Source organism: Erinaceus europaeus, chromosome 14 (assembly GCF_950295315.1).
Source record: "Erinaceus europaeus chromosome 14, mEriEur2.1, whole genome shotgun sequence".
In the NCBI taxonomy this organism is placed as follows: domain Eukaryota; kingdom Metazoa; phylum Chordata; class Mammalia; order Eulipotyphla; family Erinaceidae; genus Erinaceus; species Erinaceus europaeus.
This window is the reverse complement of record NC_080175.1, coordinates 48,318,693-48,335,103: the sequence shown is the minus strand read 5'-3', so window position 1 is coordinate 48,335,103 and position 16,411 is coordinate 48,318,693. Positions and strand designations below refer to the sequence as shown.

At 42.4% G+C, this 16,411-nt stretch overlaps 1 gene segment (V, D, J or C); it reads right to left on the bottom strand.

Moving 5' to 3' along the window:
* Nucleotides 1-4,462: 4,462 nt before the first annotated feature.
* Nucleotides 4,463-4,870, bottom strand: LOC107522984 (immunoglobulin heavy variable 4-28-like). The segment is given in 1 exon segment: nt 4,463-4,870. A coding segment is annotated over 1 exon segment (408 nt).
* Between the last annotated feature and the right edge of the window lie 11,541 nt (nt 4,871-16,411).

Below are 16,411 nucleotides of genomic sequence, written 5' to 3'. Positions count from 1 at the left end.
GGGAAGACAGAGAGGGGGAGAGAAAGACAGACACCTGCAGACCTGCTTCACCGCCTGTGAAGTGACTCCCCTACAGATGGGGAGCTGGGGCTTGAACTGGGATCCTTATGCCGGTCCTTGCGTTTTGTGCCACCTGCGCTTAACCCGCTGCACTACAGCCCGACTCCCAACACTCAGTTCTTAAGGGGAGAATTGGGTTTACACATCAATTGACAGCAGCTTAATTTGTAAATTACATGGTTAATAAATATAATGCAGGTTCACTAAAATTACTGGTTAGTTAACTGTTAATAGTCAACAGAAAATCTGTTAGAGTAATTTCAATCATTGTTAATGTTCATTATTTTTAATGAAACTGATACAGAAAGAACGATGCACAGAGAAAGATACTGGATCAGTGATGACCTCTGGTGTCTAGTTTTGCTGGGGATTGAAACAGGGGTCTCAGAGTCTTAGGAATTATGTTGTATCTAGAACACATTAAGTCTTACAAAAAGTATTCATTTTCTTTTTTCTTTCTATTGCACTTATAAATAAGTTTACTTACCTACTGCCTTCAGGGTTATCACTGAACCTTGGTGCTTCCACTATGAATCCTCCAATCCTGGATTCCAGTTCTTACTTCATTACTTTCTTCCATTCTCCTTTGCTTCCTATCTTCCTTTATATCATCATTTTTATTTGATAAGACAGAGAAAAATTGATACAGGATGAAAAAAAATGTTTAAAAATGCAAAGTAAATATTGAAAGTAAACTGGGAAAATCTGTATGCTTTCACAAGCCATATTTTATTTTATGTAATTTAATCTGTTTAATTTTGTGAATTGAGAGGAATCAATAGAAATCATTATTTAAATTTTGTGAATTTGAGTTTTCAGTGAAAACACAGAATGTTGTTTTTGTCAACTGGCTTCGCGAGCAGTAGACAGAGACAGCCAGAGACTCATGGCTGAGCTGAGAATGCTGTTCAATCTTTATACATGAGCAGGGATTCAGTCCAACAACCTAATCTTTTCTATGCATAACCATTATGCTATACTCCTACCACCAAACTAATCTAATCTAATCACAACCCAATTCTGTCCTCCCTTTCTCTCCTCTGGTAGAAGTGTCAGGAACCCAGGAACAAAGGAAATACGTACAATAGAGGGCGGGGAGAAGGAAAAAGTGCAAACCAGTGATGGCTAAACTAAATGTACCAGAGGCAGGGGGGAAGACCAAACCAATATCCCAGAGGCAGGGGGGTCCCCAGCCAACAGTGGACATGCAAACAGAACACATAGCAAGCAATACAAGTGCACAAGCAGAATCCAGAAGCATACCAATAATTCCCCATTTTCTTTTTAACTAATTGACCATAGTATCAGGAGTGTGGGGTGAACAGAAACCTATATCGTACAGGCATTAAAAAAAAAAAAAAAAAAAAAAAAAAAAAACTGACACAAGACATGGAAGAACAAACAAAAGAGCAACAAGAGCCAGTGTGATGCCAAAGGAAGGCCTGACGGGGGCGTTTGTTGCCTCTGTGGGCAAGGCCTATCAGGCTAAAGGACATTTCCTGCCTCTATGGGCATCTCTTGCCTCTGGGGGCGCTTCATGCCTCAACTGGCTTTTCCTGACTCTGTGGTCATTACCTAGCAAGGAGGAGGGTATTCCCTATAGAGTCCCAAGGTGGCTGGCTGCAGTCAGTCTTTGAGAAACCCAGCAGCATAAGGGAAGCTGCTGTAGAGTTGGGTAAAGTGTCCAAGAGGTGTACCAGTGAGTCTGATAGAAGTGCCAGTCCAAAGTAGATAACAATGGAAGAAATGCCAGGGGGTGAAATGTTGCATGAGGAAGGTTAGCCGCTGGAATTCCGCTTTTCTGTAGAGAACTTGACAGCTGCAATTTACTTACTTGTGAAACAAAACTTATAACAGGTTAGAAGTTTACCACAATCGATAACTCCATTATAATTGGAAGTCCTTTCTAGTATGATTTTAAGGTTGTTTAAACAGTTTAAACTCAATAAAATGTGGAAATGTAAATAGAAGAACCATGGTTAAAAGCCTCAGGCATGAGAATCATTAGCATAACCATTGTGCAATCTATTGTTTGCCTGGGCTGGTTATATCTCTAATGGAGAAGGTATTTGAGAGCTTTACATATCAATAACGTCTTTTTTTACCTTTTGTTACATCCATACAAGATGGAGACACATCCTAGGTGTGTGCAGAATTTTCAGACCAATTTTAGTTAAAATATATTGATTTTAAAATAATTTTTACCTCAGACTTTAAATTAAAGTTAATTTTACCTTTATAAGAATTATATTGAAAAATTTTTTCATTTAACTTTGCCTGGTAAAAATGTAGCCTTAAAGTTACATTTCTAACCTTAAAGTTAATGTTTACCAAACTTCAAACACACACATAAACATGGTCTTCAATACACAAGGAAAAAACTTTTGTTACGAAGACATTCCATTTTAAACACGAATTTAGATCTGTACTGTCTTAGTTGTTCGGGGGGTGTTGTCTGGAGGTGGCCTCTTGCCCAACTTCATCTCCAGGAAGTGCAGGGGTGCGATCACTGAATGGATGCCTGTGTATTCTAGCTCCTCTGCTGTCAGATATGAGCTGGGGATCTTGGTCAGGGGGCCCAGTCCTGGCAGGGAGCCCACAGTCACTGGGTGGTCTGGGATCTGCCCATACATCATAGCAGGAGGGGGGGAAGGCCAGCTGTGCAGAAGGCATGGGCCAAGGCACCCCGGGGTGGGGGCCAGGATGGGCTTCAGCCCTTCCCACCTTGCCTGCCTTGCCCATCTTGCCCACCACCATGCTCCCAGTAGCTGAGCAGCAAAGAGGGAGACCACACCCAACACCCTGTGCACTGAGGCAGCAAGCAGGCTCCAGCAGGGGGGCAGCAGGTGGAAACCAGAGTGTAGAGAGCAAAATGTCCCAGAAACAGAGAAACTGTCTCATGAAGAAAAGAATAGAGCCTTTTGAAAACCTCTTCATAAGTAGAAAGGAAGGCCATGGTGGCTTTACTTATCTGATCTCCTATGGTCTGCTGCATGTATGTGGAGCTGATATTCTTGTCCCTGTTCAGGTGCTGTTTTGTTGTTTTTGCTGGGCTGGCTTTGCAGGCGGGAGACAGAGATGGCCAGAGACTCATGGCTGAGCTGAGAACGCAGTTCAGTTTTTATTCACGAACAAGGATGCAGTTCAACAACCTAATTTCTTTTATGCATAACCATTATGTTATACTCCTACCACCAAATTAATCTAATCTAATCACAACCCAATTCTGTCCTCCATCTCTCTCCTCCAGTGGAAGATTCAGGAACCCAGGAACAAAGGAAATATGTATGATAGGGGGTGGGGAGAAAAAAGAAGCACTAATCAGCAATGACTAAACTAAATGTCCCAGAGGCAGGGGGGAAGACCAAACCAATATCCCGGAGGCAGGGGGGTGCCCAGCCAACAGTGGAAATGCAAACAGAACACATAGCAAGCAACACAAGCACATAAGCAGAATCCAGAAGCATACCAACAATAGAAGTTTCTCTTTTTAAATTTATTATTTATAAAATAGAAACACCAACAAGACCATAGGATAGGAGGGGTACAGTTCCACACAATTCCAACCATCAGTACTTCTTATCTAAACCCCACCCTTGGTAGCTTTCCTATTCTTTATTCCTCTGGGAGAATGAACCAAGGATCATTATGGGGTGCAGAAACATAGATGGTTTGGCTTCTTTAATTTCTTCTCCACTGTACATGGGCATTGGCAGGTTGATCCATATTCCTAGCCTCTCTCTCTCTCCTTCCCAAGCAGGGGAGGTATCTAGGAAAGCAGGGCTCCAGGACACATCGTGGTGTCAACTACCCTGGGAATTCAGGTTGGCATTGTGATACCATCTGGAACCTGGTGGCTGAAAAGAAGTCAAGATATAAAGCAGAACAAAGTGTTGACTTATCATGAACATAAAGTTTGGGAAAAGTGCAGATGAAGATTTGGAGTCTCCATTTTGGAAAATGCAAGAAGGTCTATTTTAAGGATATTCCAAAGGGCCCATGAATTTACTAGTTTTTGCTTGAGCCTGATTTCTAATAAACATATGAACCCAGGTTATTCTCTGGGGATATGGTGTCACAGTTGGAAAGAGAGCTAGAAAGCTGTGTCAAGGAAAAAAGTAGCTCCCAAGTATGGGAAAAATGGATAGATGTTTTTGACTGTAAAACCTTTTGATTTGAGCTGGGGACAATGTTCAGCATAGGAGCCTATGTAACCTCTGTATCCCTGTAGGTCTGAGTTTGCATTCCATGGTCATGAGTAGGAACATTCCAGATTGCACCAATTTCATAATATGTCCTTGGTAAAGCTGAGGGGAAGTCTAAGTTGAGGACAGGAAACCAGCACCCAGCACTGAATCAACTTGGATCTGCTATTGTGACTTATTTACTGTACTTACTGATCTCAGAATACCCTGTTGGGATGAATCCTCCCAGCAGTCAAGTCTTCATGAGGCCCAGTTGTTTTTTGTTTAGACTCATACTCACTTCCCCTCACTGTGTTTCTTGCACAGTAGTACATGGCTGTATCCTCAGCTGTCACATAACTAAGGTTCATGGAGAACTGATTCTTGGATATGTCTTTTGAGTTGGTGGCTTGGTTCTTCATAGATGGACTGTAGTAAGTATTACCATCACTACCATGTATATATCCAATCCACTCCAGTCCCTTCCCTGTTGGTTGACGGATTGAGTCCCAACTGTTACTACTGGATATGGATTCACCAGAGACAGAACAGGTGAGGTACAGTGTCTCTGATGGTCTCACCAGTCCTGGGCCCAACTCCTGCAGCTTCACCTGTTGAGGTACCATATTCCAGGGTAGCTTCGCAGGCAGGAGAGAGATGACCAGGGACTCATGGCTGAGTGGGAAGCAGTGCAATGTTTATTGAGAAAATAATCTGCATTTATAGTTTCCAGGAAGGAAGTGGTAGGGTGGAAAACAGGATGTGACTAGGACAGGGGGTGGATCTAAAAAAGAGTGAGAACCAGTGGGGACTAAATGGTGGAAAACATGGTGTAACTAGAGAGGAAGCAGAGCGAAAAGAGAGTGCGAACCACTGGGGATTAAACCAGTGCCCTGCAGACAGGGCTTGTCTCAGACAAAACAATGATTATGTAAATAGACGAACATCTCCCCTTTCTTTTTATCTAATGGACATAGTATCAGGAATGTGGGGTGCTTTGTGAGGTTGGGAGACTGATAAGAGACACACCTTTGGGGTTCTACTGTCCCTCCTTGCTTAACTTCTCAGTAGAGAGAAAAAATAACAGTATTGACATACCCCTCAGGATCAAGTCCTGCCAAGCTCAACCACATAATCACAATTTCCTAACATCACCCTCTTACTTAATGGCAATATGCAAATAGGTCATTGTCTGTAAATGGCTGCATTTCTGTCAGGGGAATAGCAATGTAGGGGTGAACAGAAACCTATGTCGTGCAGGAATTTTCAAAAGAACTGGCATAAGACATGGAGGAACAAATAGGAGAGCAGCAAGAACCAGTTTGATGCCAAGGGGAGGCCTGAAGGGGTGTTTCCTGCCTCAAAGGGGAGGGTCTAGCAGGCAAAAGGACTTTTCCTGCCTCTGAGGGCATTTCTTGCCTCTGGGGGTGTTTCATGCCTCAAAGGATGTTTCCTGCCTCTGGGGGCTTTTGATGCCTCAAAGGGCTTTTCCTGCCTCTGGGAAAAAGGCCTAGTAATGAAGAGGGATTTCCTGACTCTGGGGACAGGGCCTGCAGGCAAGGGGATGTGGCCTATATAGTCCCAAGGCAGCAACCTGCAAAGCCCATGGACAGCTGTGGTTAGTCTTTGAGAAGCCAGCAGCGTAAAGGGAAGGGTGGAACAGGAAGAGCTATTCTCTGACACAATGGAGCTTAAATTAAATAAAATTTTTAAAGTTATGGATGGACATAACTTAATGCTCAGATGATCAGTGAATCAAGAGGTCTTAATGATTATTAACATCTAATTACACAATGAGAGGCCATCTAAATACATCAAATATATACTGAAAGGGCTACAGAAATATATTGAGAGCAACATGGTAATAGTACAGGATGCTACACACCTTGGATATTAGACCAGAAACTACCAAACACATAGAGGAAAATATTGGCAGAGCTCTTTTCCTTATAAATTTTAAATACATCTTCAATTACAAAAAAAAAAGTTGAATAATAAACACAAAGCAGAAGTTGAACTAGGTCTGGTGCATTGCACCAAAGTAAAGGACTTGGGGTGGGGGTTCAGGTCCTGGAATATGATACTAGAGGAGAACCTAGAGAGTCATTGAATTGTTATATAGAAAAATGAGAAGTGTGAACAGGGGTAGATATCATAATGGTTATGTAAAGAGACTTTTATTCCTAAGGCTCCAAGGTCTCAGGTTCATGGTGAATTCACCCTCTTTACCCTATCTAGGATAGAGCTCAAATATTTCATGTTAAGTGAGATAAGTCAGAAACAAAATGTTGAATACCTGTAGGATGTCATCTGCTCAGGGAAAGGGGCCCATTACTATACTCACGTTTCTTTTTTCTTTTTTTTTTTTTTTTTTGCTTGTTTGTTTTCTGAGCCTGACATCTGATATGCAGGTGGGCCCAAGTTATTGTTTGGGGAGATGATATCATGGCTGTAAAAAGGACCAGAATGCTGAATCAGGGAAGAGAGTAGCTCCCAAATATGGAAAAGGAGTATGAATATTGATTATAAACCCAATTGATTTGATGTGATTTGGGGCCCTTATTCAGCCTAGGCTCCTATGTGACTTCTGCATAACTGTAGATCTGAGCTCACATTCTGTGGTAATGAATAGGAACATTCCTACATGCCCCAATTTCAGAACCCATCTTCCTCATGTGAAACAGAGAGTAGTTCTTGAATGTTCCTTCGGAGGATCATCTTCTCTGTTTGGGAATCCCAGGACTCCCCGAATAGGGCCTGAGCTGGTGGAATGGACTGATACTGACTACAGAGTCATCTTTAAAGTATGCCAGTCTCCTACCCTTATTCAGCCTTTGGAGTCCTTGTGGGATTAATTGTGAAAGCATGAGAAGAGCATAAGGGAACTCCCATCATAAAAATGGAGGACTGAAAGATACCGCACCTGTCAGTCTCTCCCTTTCAGGGGTTGAGCATGGAGGAAAAGCTTTCCTGACTCAGTTTCCCCTTGTCAATCTCCTAAGCCTCACAAGAACCTACAAACCCTAACACTTAACTCATTTCCTTGTTATAAACCAGATGATTTACCTGCTTAAAGTTCACTATAGTTCACCTGCTTTTGATCACACATACTCCATTCTACCTTGAGTAAAAGGCCCTTCTTCCTATTTCCTTCACATTCTCCTCCACTTTGGTCTAACTCCTCTATCTTATCTCTCCGCCTTCAAGGCTTTTTTTCTGTATGCTTCTCTCTTTCCACTATTCACTCCAGAAATTCCCTTTACCACCATCAATTCTCTTCATTCCTTAGAACTTTTCCATGAAGGTTCTGACCTTCAAAACCCACCGCTATCACTTCATGTAAAAAATGTCCTTTGTTCCCTTCTTCTACTTAAACCATGCCTTCTGTACAATGTAATAGATAATTTATGATTGAATTGGTCTCCTGGTCATTTTTCTTTTGCTAGACACTAGAGTTAACATAAGAGGCTAGTAACAAGGCTTACCTATGCTGAGAGGCCACACACGCGAGTGTCAGCAGTCCTTTTATAAGGTTAGCTTTGGAGTGATTGATGAAAGTATAATAGGAATTAGGTTAGAAGATTATTTAAGTCTAAGTAACAATGACTTCATTTGGAATTTACAGTGTCTTTTGAGGTCTTTCCACTTTGCTTGCTGCATATATTGATTCACTGCAGACTATTGTGCACATTTGCTTTCAGGTATATACTTTGCTCTAGTTTATAGATACATGTGAACATATGCCAAATCTCATGGGAACTGCTCTACATCTGTGTTTTTGGACTTAGTTAGGAAGTGAACTACCCAAAATGGAATTAGAGAATCCTGTTAAATGAAAGATCTCACCCGAGGGTAATGAAGGTGAAGGGTTGGCATTCCATGCCTCATGTCTGTGGACACAGTCTAAAGTAAAGCTTGCTGAGGTGGTGGTATTCCTTGTGTTGCTTAAGTTGTTGTCAGCAGATACAACACTATTTGGTATAAATAGAGAGAAGCATGCAGGAAAGTGAGTTCCATCCTAGAGGTTCCAGGACTAAGGGGAAGGCTCTGTAGAGGAAGCAGAAGGTTCAAGCTCTTTTAGGGTTTAAGAAGACGATAATTATTGCTATAATCAAATTATTTGGCAATTGGGTTAACCTTGAAAATATTATTGTTTGTATTTTCTATATAATACACAACATCACCATAATTTATGTCCTTTGACATTATTTGTATATAGATTTGTTTTATAGAATAAACATTATAGATGTTTTCTGGGTCCAGATAAATGCTTATAATTTTAGTTCTATTCTCTTAAAGAAGCTTGGTGGAAATTTGATGAGTATCACCTTAAATTTGTATATGGCCCTAGGGAGAGTATTAATTTTTAGTATAATAATTATTCCAATGCATGAGCATAGTATGTATTTCCATTTCATGGTATCATTATCTATTTCCTTGAATAATGACTCATAGTTTTCAGTATACAAGTCTTTCACTTCTTTGGTCAGGTTTTTTCCTAGGTATGTCATTGATTTTGTTGCAACAGTGAATGGGAGTGATTTCTGCATATCCTCTTCTTCAGAGTTATTGTTTGCATAATGAAATTCCACTGATTTTTGTACATTGATTTTGTATCCTGACACTTTGCTATATTCCCTAAAAACTTCCAGTAGCTGTTTGCCGGATTCTTTAGATTTTTCTTTGTATACTGTCATATCATCTGCAAATAGTGAAAGCTTGACTTATTCCCTTCCAATATATATTTATTTGATTCCTTTCTCTTTCCTGAATTTGGATAAGAACAATCCCAGCCTGTCTCTCTCTTTCCATAGTGGGGCAAGGCTCTAGGGAGGTAGAGCTCCAGGACATATTGGTGGGGTTATCTGCCCTGGGAATTCCTGTTCATATCATGATAGCATCTGGAAACTGGTGGCTGAAAAAGAGTTAAGATAGAGAGCAGAGGGAGTCTGGCAGTAGCACAGTGGGTTAAGTGCAGGTGGCACAAAACACAAGGACCTGTTTAAGGATCCTGGTTGAGCCTTGGCTCCCCACCTGCAGGGAAGTTGCTTCACAAGCAGAGAAGCAGCTCTGCAGGTGTCTGTCTTTCTTTCTGGCTCTCTGCCTTACCCTCATTCATTTCTCTTTGTCCTATACAACATCAATAACAACAACTATAATAACTACAACAATAAAACAACAATGGCAATGAAAGGAATAAATAAACAAATAAATTTTAAAAGACATAAAGCAGAGAAAATTGTTGACTAATTATGAACCTAAAGGTAACAATATTATGGATGGAGATTTAGGGTCTCCAGTTTGGAAAACTGGAAATACTCAAGGAAATATAAAAATATAAAAATACTCAAGGAAATATAAAAAGACAGAAAGAAGTGGAAAGATATTCCATGTTTATGGGATGGAAGAAATGACATTATTAAAATGAATATACTACCAGAGCCATATTCAAATTGAATGCTATCTCCATAAAGATCCCAACCCCATTTTAAAATTGTTCTAATTTATTATTTATTTTCCCTTTTGTTGCCCTTGTTATTCTTTTATTGTTGTTGTACTTCTTATTGTTGTTATTGATGTTTTTGTTGTTAGATAGGACAGAGAACTGTAGAGAGGAGAAGACAGATGGGGGGAGAAAGTTAGACACCTGCAGACCAGCTTCACCACTTGTGAAGCTCCTCCCCTGCAGGTGGGGAGCCAGGGGCTTGAACTGGGGTCTTTAAGACAATCCTTGTGCTTGTGCCATGTGCTATTAACCCGCTACACTACCGACCAACTCCCTTCAACCCCATTTTTTAGAAGAATAGAACAAATACTACAATTTTTTATCTGTGATCAGAAAAGACCTAGAATTGCCAAAACAATCTTGAGAAGAAATAACAGAACTAGAGGCATCACACTCCCAGGTCTCATTGTAATTAAAATTGCTTGGCACTGGAACATGATACACACAGTGATAATTGGAATAGAATTGAGAGCCACACAGTAAGCCCCCACACCTGTAATATTTGACAGAGGTACCTAGAATATTAAATGGAGAAAGGGTAGTCAGTCTCTTCAACAAATGATGTTGGAAAAAATGGGTTCAAACATGCAGAAGAATGGCACTGTTATTTCACAAAACACAAAGTAAATTCCAAGTAGATCAAGGACCTGCATGTTAGACCAGAAACTATCAGATACTTACAGAAAAATTTTGGCAGAACTCTTTTCCAACATAAGTACTTATTTATTTATTTATTTATTTATTTATTTATTTATTTAAAAAGGGGACATTAACAAAACCATAGGATAAGATGGGGTGCAACTCCAAACAATTCCCAAAACCAGATCTACACATTCCATGCCCTCTCCTGATAGATTTCCTATTATTTATCCCTCTGGGAGTATGGACCCAGGGTGATTGTGGGATGCAGGTGGAAGGTCTGGCTTCTGTAATTGCTTCCCTGCTATACATGGGTGTTGACTTGTTGATCCATAATCCCAGCCTGCCTCTCTGTTTCTCTAGTACGGTGGGGCTCTGGGGAAGCCTAAACTCAGAACACGATGGTGGGGTCATCTGACCAGGGAAGTCTGGTAGACATCATGCTTCTGGAACCTAGTGGCTGAAAAGAGTGTTCACATACAAAGCCAAACAATATGTTGAAAAATCTGGAATAGTGCAGATGAAGTGTTGGTGAGTCCTGCATTTTGTAGTTAGCTAGTAGGCATATTTTAGTTATATTTCAAAGGGCCTGTATCTACACTAATTTTTTTTCTCTGAGCTTTAAGTCTGGTATACAAGTGAATCCATGTTATTGTCTGGGGCGATAACATCAAGGACAGAAAGCTGGTTAAGGGAAGAGAATAGCTAGCTCCCTAATACGAGAAAGGGGTATAAATATTGTTGAATGTAAACCCCATAGATTTGATTTGGTCTGGTGCCCATATTCATCTTAAGCGCCTATGTGAGGTCTGATTCCATGAAGATCTGAGGTCACATTCTGTGGACATCAGTAAGATCATTCCACGTTGCCTCAAAATTGACTTATATTTCTCAGGTGTAGCATAGAGTATATTGTCTATCCTCACTTCCAGAGATGGAACATTCTCTATGTTGTTGATCCAAGTTGAGGGAAATGTCATAGGGGGAGCCCAAAAAGGGGTCTATTTTGTTGTTCCTGATATAATTGACTGGCAACAATGGAGAGAGGGATTTATTTGAGGTCTACGTCAATCATGTCTCTTTGGGCATCTCAGTCATTAAAATGTGCCAATCTATTGCCCTTATTCAACTTTTGCAGTCCTTGCTTTGTTAAGGTTAGCTTTGGAGTGAGTGAGAGAACTGTAATAGGAAGTAGGTGAGGAGGATATCTAAGTCTAATTATATACTATTTCATTAGGAACTTTATACTGACTCGCTGCATGCTATTGTGTACTTTTGATTTAAGTTATATATTTTGCCCTAGTTTATGGATACATGTGAATGTGTGCTCTATCTCATGGGTCATGGTCTATATCTAGGTTTTGGGACTTCCTTAGGAAGTTACCTGCCTAATATGAAATTAGAGAATACTATGACAGGAAAGGCCTCACTGAATAATGAAGTCTCTAACAAATGGTGTTGGGTGATTTGGACAGTCACATGCAGAAAAATGAAACTAGACTACCAATTAACCTCACTATACACCCAAATTAACCCACAATGTATCAAGGATCTAGATATTAGACTTGAAAGTATAAAAGTCACAGAGAATCTAATGCCTTAGCCACTGCACCACCTCCTGGACCACAAAATTCACAGAGAAACATCAGTGAAACATTTTATGATATTAATATTGAAAAGTGTATTTGGAGACTCTACCCCATAGGAAAGGGAAAGAAAAACAAGATTGAACAAATAGGAGTATATAAAATTAAAAAGCTTCTACATATCAAAAAAAAAAAAAAAATCAGGGGCCAGGTGGTGGTGCACCTGGTTAAGTGCACATACTACAGTGCACAAGGACCTTAGTCCAAGCCACTGGTACCCACCTGCAGGGGCAAAGCTTCAGAAGTGGTGAAACGGGGCTGCACATGTCTCTGTGTTACCATTTCTCTCTATCTGTCATCTCACCTACATCTCTATCCAATAATAAAAATAAAGAAATGAAGTTTCATAATACAAAAAGGAAACATAGCAACTTGAAAAACATATTTGCATACCATACCTAAGGTTGATATCAAACATCTATAAAGAACTCATATAGCTCAAAAGAAAGAAACAAAACCTAATTTTAAAAAGTAGGTAGAGGGTGTGAATATGCAATTCTGTAGAAGAGATAGATACACATGTCACATAAATGTATGCAGAAATGCTCTAATTCACTCATCATCAGATAAATGAAAATTAAAGCCACACTAAGATACCACATTTACACCTGTGATAATACCCTTTATCAACAAAGCAGGAGAGGCTTACTGTTGGAAAAGATATGGAGAAAAAGACTATCACACTGCTGGTGGAAATGCAAACTGGTACAAACACTATGGAGAACAGAATTAAGAATAATTAAACACATATAGATGTAAAATCTTATTATCTAGAAATTCTAGCTTTTTATTCAAAAGTGATAACAGCACTGTTTTAAAGTAATACCTGTATCCCCATGTACATAGCTGCATTATTCAGCCAAAATGTGGAAAAAGCCAAAATGGCCCTCAGCAGAGGAGTGGATAAAAAGTTATGTCATGGGGAGTCAGACAGTAGCACAGTGGGTTAAGTGCAAATGGCACAAAGCATAATCAATCCCATGGCTCCCCATCTGCAGGGGAGTCACTTTACAAGCAGTGAAGCAGGTCTACAGGTATCTATCTTTCTCTCCTCATCTCTGTCTTCTCCTCCTCTTTCCATTTGTCTCTGTCCTATCCAACAATGACATCAACAACAGTAAGAACTACAACATTAAAACAAGGGCAACAAAAGAAATAAATATCATTTTTTAAAAAGTTTTTGTGGAGAGCCATGTGCCACGCCCCAAGATGGCGCCAGCCTCCTCTACCCTCCAGACCACAGGGAGAAGTAAACAACTCCATAAATGGTCTGAGACTGAGAGCGCGCTTGCTTCCTCGATCGTGTGCCTATGAGCAGCTGCCACGTGTGCCCTTGGGATTGGCTGACCCATGAGTATATAAGTTGGAGGTTAGGTTATAACGGGGATTTTTTGCTGTTCAAGGTTCCCAAATAAACTGCTTGAAGAAGAACTCGGCGTTGTGTGATCATTGCAGGCAAGGGTGGACGCACAAGTGGTGGCCCGTACGGGGACATCATCCGAAACAGGGTTCAGAACTTCGGCAGTCGGGGCAGTGCACTGGTAAGTTCCCAGGGTAAAGTGGGACAATAAGGCCCATGGTGAGGCGGCTAGCAGGGCTCGTCTCTGTAGATAAAGGACGAGCGGGAGAACGTTCATGGGTTTAGCGAACGGAAAGGAAAAGTCCCCCCGGGTAGCGAACGGGGAGTACAAAGTGGGCTAGCAGCCACATAATTTTGGGGAGGAAGTTATCATGGGGACTTCCCAGTCCCATCCAATTTTTTTGGCTCTGCAGGAGCTACTTCTATCCAAGAAATTAAAAATCAAGAAGTCCACACTTGAAAGATTCTTGAGTGAGTGTGACATAGTCGCTCCCTGGTTCGCAGCCTCAGGGAGCTTGACTGTCTCTTGCTGGGAGAAGTTAGGAAAGGACCTAGACTTTGCTTGGGAGCAGGATGACCTGAAAGCAGGAGTAAGGCCCGTATGGAAATTAGTGCGCAGTTGCCTTGAGGATCAGAAGTGCTGCGAGGCCGTTGAAAAGGGGCAGAACGCCTTGGAAATGCTACAGGAGGAACGCTCTGAGAAAGCGGAAAGTAAGAAAGGAGGAGAGAAAGGGAAATCTTTATACCTTGATCTAGAGGAGCTGGAAACACTCCCCTCCTCCTCGGAATCAGAGGAGGAGGAGGGGGAGGACGTGCAGGCCTTAGTGGAGAGGCTGGAAGAGGCTACTTTAAGAGAAAGAAGGAAAAGGAAAGAGAGGGATAAGGCACCAAAAAAACTGGAGGACGGAGAACTGGGAGGGGGCTATGCCTCAGCCTTGCCCTCGGCTCCGCCCCCTTATCCGAGGGCGTGACAACCGTCCAACCCTTGGGGACTGGAGGGCCAAGCTGTTCCTTTTGCCCGGGGCTATGGGCCCGGGTTAGGATGGAGATGCTATCCGGTGTTTCAAGATCTCCAAGGGAGCTGGTATGAGGAACCCTTGGATTTCAAGGTAGTTAAGTCCCTGGCAGAATCTGTGAAGGCTTATGGGGTTAGTGCATCCTTCACTCTTGCTCAAGTAGAATCTCTCAATAGGCTTTGCATGACACCGGCTGATTGGCAAGGCTTAGTTCATGCTTGTCTCAGCCCAGGACAATATCTAGATTGGAGAGCATTCTGGATTGATTTTGCAACCGAGCAAGAGGCGGTTAATGCACGCGCAGGTCAACCTGCCTGGGACCGAGACATGCTCCTAGGACTAGGCAGGTTTGTAGGCCAGCAGACTGGGTACCCTCCACAAGTATATGAGCAGGTGAATCTCTGCGCCATAAGAGCATGGAAGGCCCTTCCAAATAGGGGACAAGTTAGTGGCAACTTAACAAAAATTCTTCAGGGACCCACGGAGCCTTTTTCAGATTTTGTGGCCCGCATACTTGAGGCAGCGGGCAGAATCTTTGGGGACCCAGACACAGCTATGCTTCTTATTAAACAGCTGGTATATGAGCAATGTACCAAAGAATGCAGAGCGGCTATCACACCACATAAGGGCAAAGGAATTGAGTGGTGGTTGAAAGTTTGCAGAGAGATTGGAGGCCCTTTGACCAATGCGGGACTTGCCGCTGCGGTTGTCCAACTTGCAGGAAGGAAAAGCAGTAACACTGGGGCTTGTTTCAAATGTGGCAAGATGGGACATATTAAGAAGCAGTGCCCTGAGAAAGGCAGAACAGGAGGAAGTGCTAGAATGAGACAGCCCGACCTCTGCCCTAGATGTAAAAAGGGGAACCATTGGGCTAATGAATGCTGCTCCGTTAAGGACATTAACGGACAACCCCTGAGTCAGGGATATGGAGGAGCCTATCCAAAAAATGGCCAGAGGGGCCCCCGTCCCCAGGGCCCACAAATATATGGGGCAGTAGAGAGTCGGGACAGGGAGATCAGTCAGGAAAGGTGGCCCAGCTTTCGCCCTCCGGGGAACCATGGAGAGCCACTGCGGGCTCAGCAGGATTGGACCTCTGTTCCACCTCCCGACTCGTCTTAACTCCTCAGATGGGGGTCCAGCTTGTAACAACCGACTTTACAGGACCCCTCGAGCCAGGCACAGTAGGCTTACTTTTGGGCAGATCCTCTTCAGCATTATGAGGACTTCTTATTCACCCTGGGGTTATAGACTCCGACTTCACCGGGGTTGTTAAGATTACGGTGTCCTCCCCCCAGGGAATTGTAGCCATTTCCCCAGGACACAAGATCTCCCAATTGCTTATCTTACCCAACCTACATGATCGCTTCGCAGCTAAGACAGTTGAACGGGGGGGGGTGGGGGGGGTCGAGGTTTTGGCTCCTCCGGCACAGACTTGACATTCCTGTCTCTGGATTTAGAACAAAGACCACTGATGGTATTAGAAGTTGAAGGAAAAAACATTCAGGGGCTTCTTGATACTGGTGCTGACAGAAGTATTGTGGCCGCCAAAGACTGGCCAACTGGATGGCCTGTGCAAACTTCCTCTCAAACCCTGCAAGGCCTGGGTTATGCAAGGACTCCAGACATGAGTGCTAGATAGCTAAAATGGAAAGATAAGGAAGGCCATTGTGGCTTGATGCAGCCGTATGTTTTGGAGCTACCCATCTCGTTATGGGGGAGGGACTTGCTTAAAGAGATGGATTTTAAATTAAGTAATGAATACTCCATGGCAGCTCAAACTCAGATGAAAAGAATGGGTTGTGTCCCTGGCTTTGGCCTGGGGAAGCACCTACAGGGACGTAAGTCCCCTGTTGTGGCTCGACCGCACTCAGGAAGATCAGGTCTGGGTTTTTCCTAGGGGCCACTGCGGACACAGGTATTCCCATCTCTTGGAAAACAGAGGATCCAGTGTGGGTTCCTCAGTGGCCTCTTTCCTCTGAAAAATTAGCCGCGACCAGAGA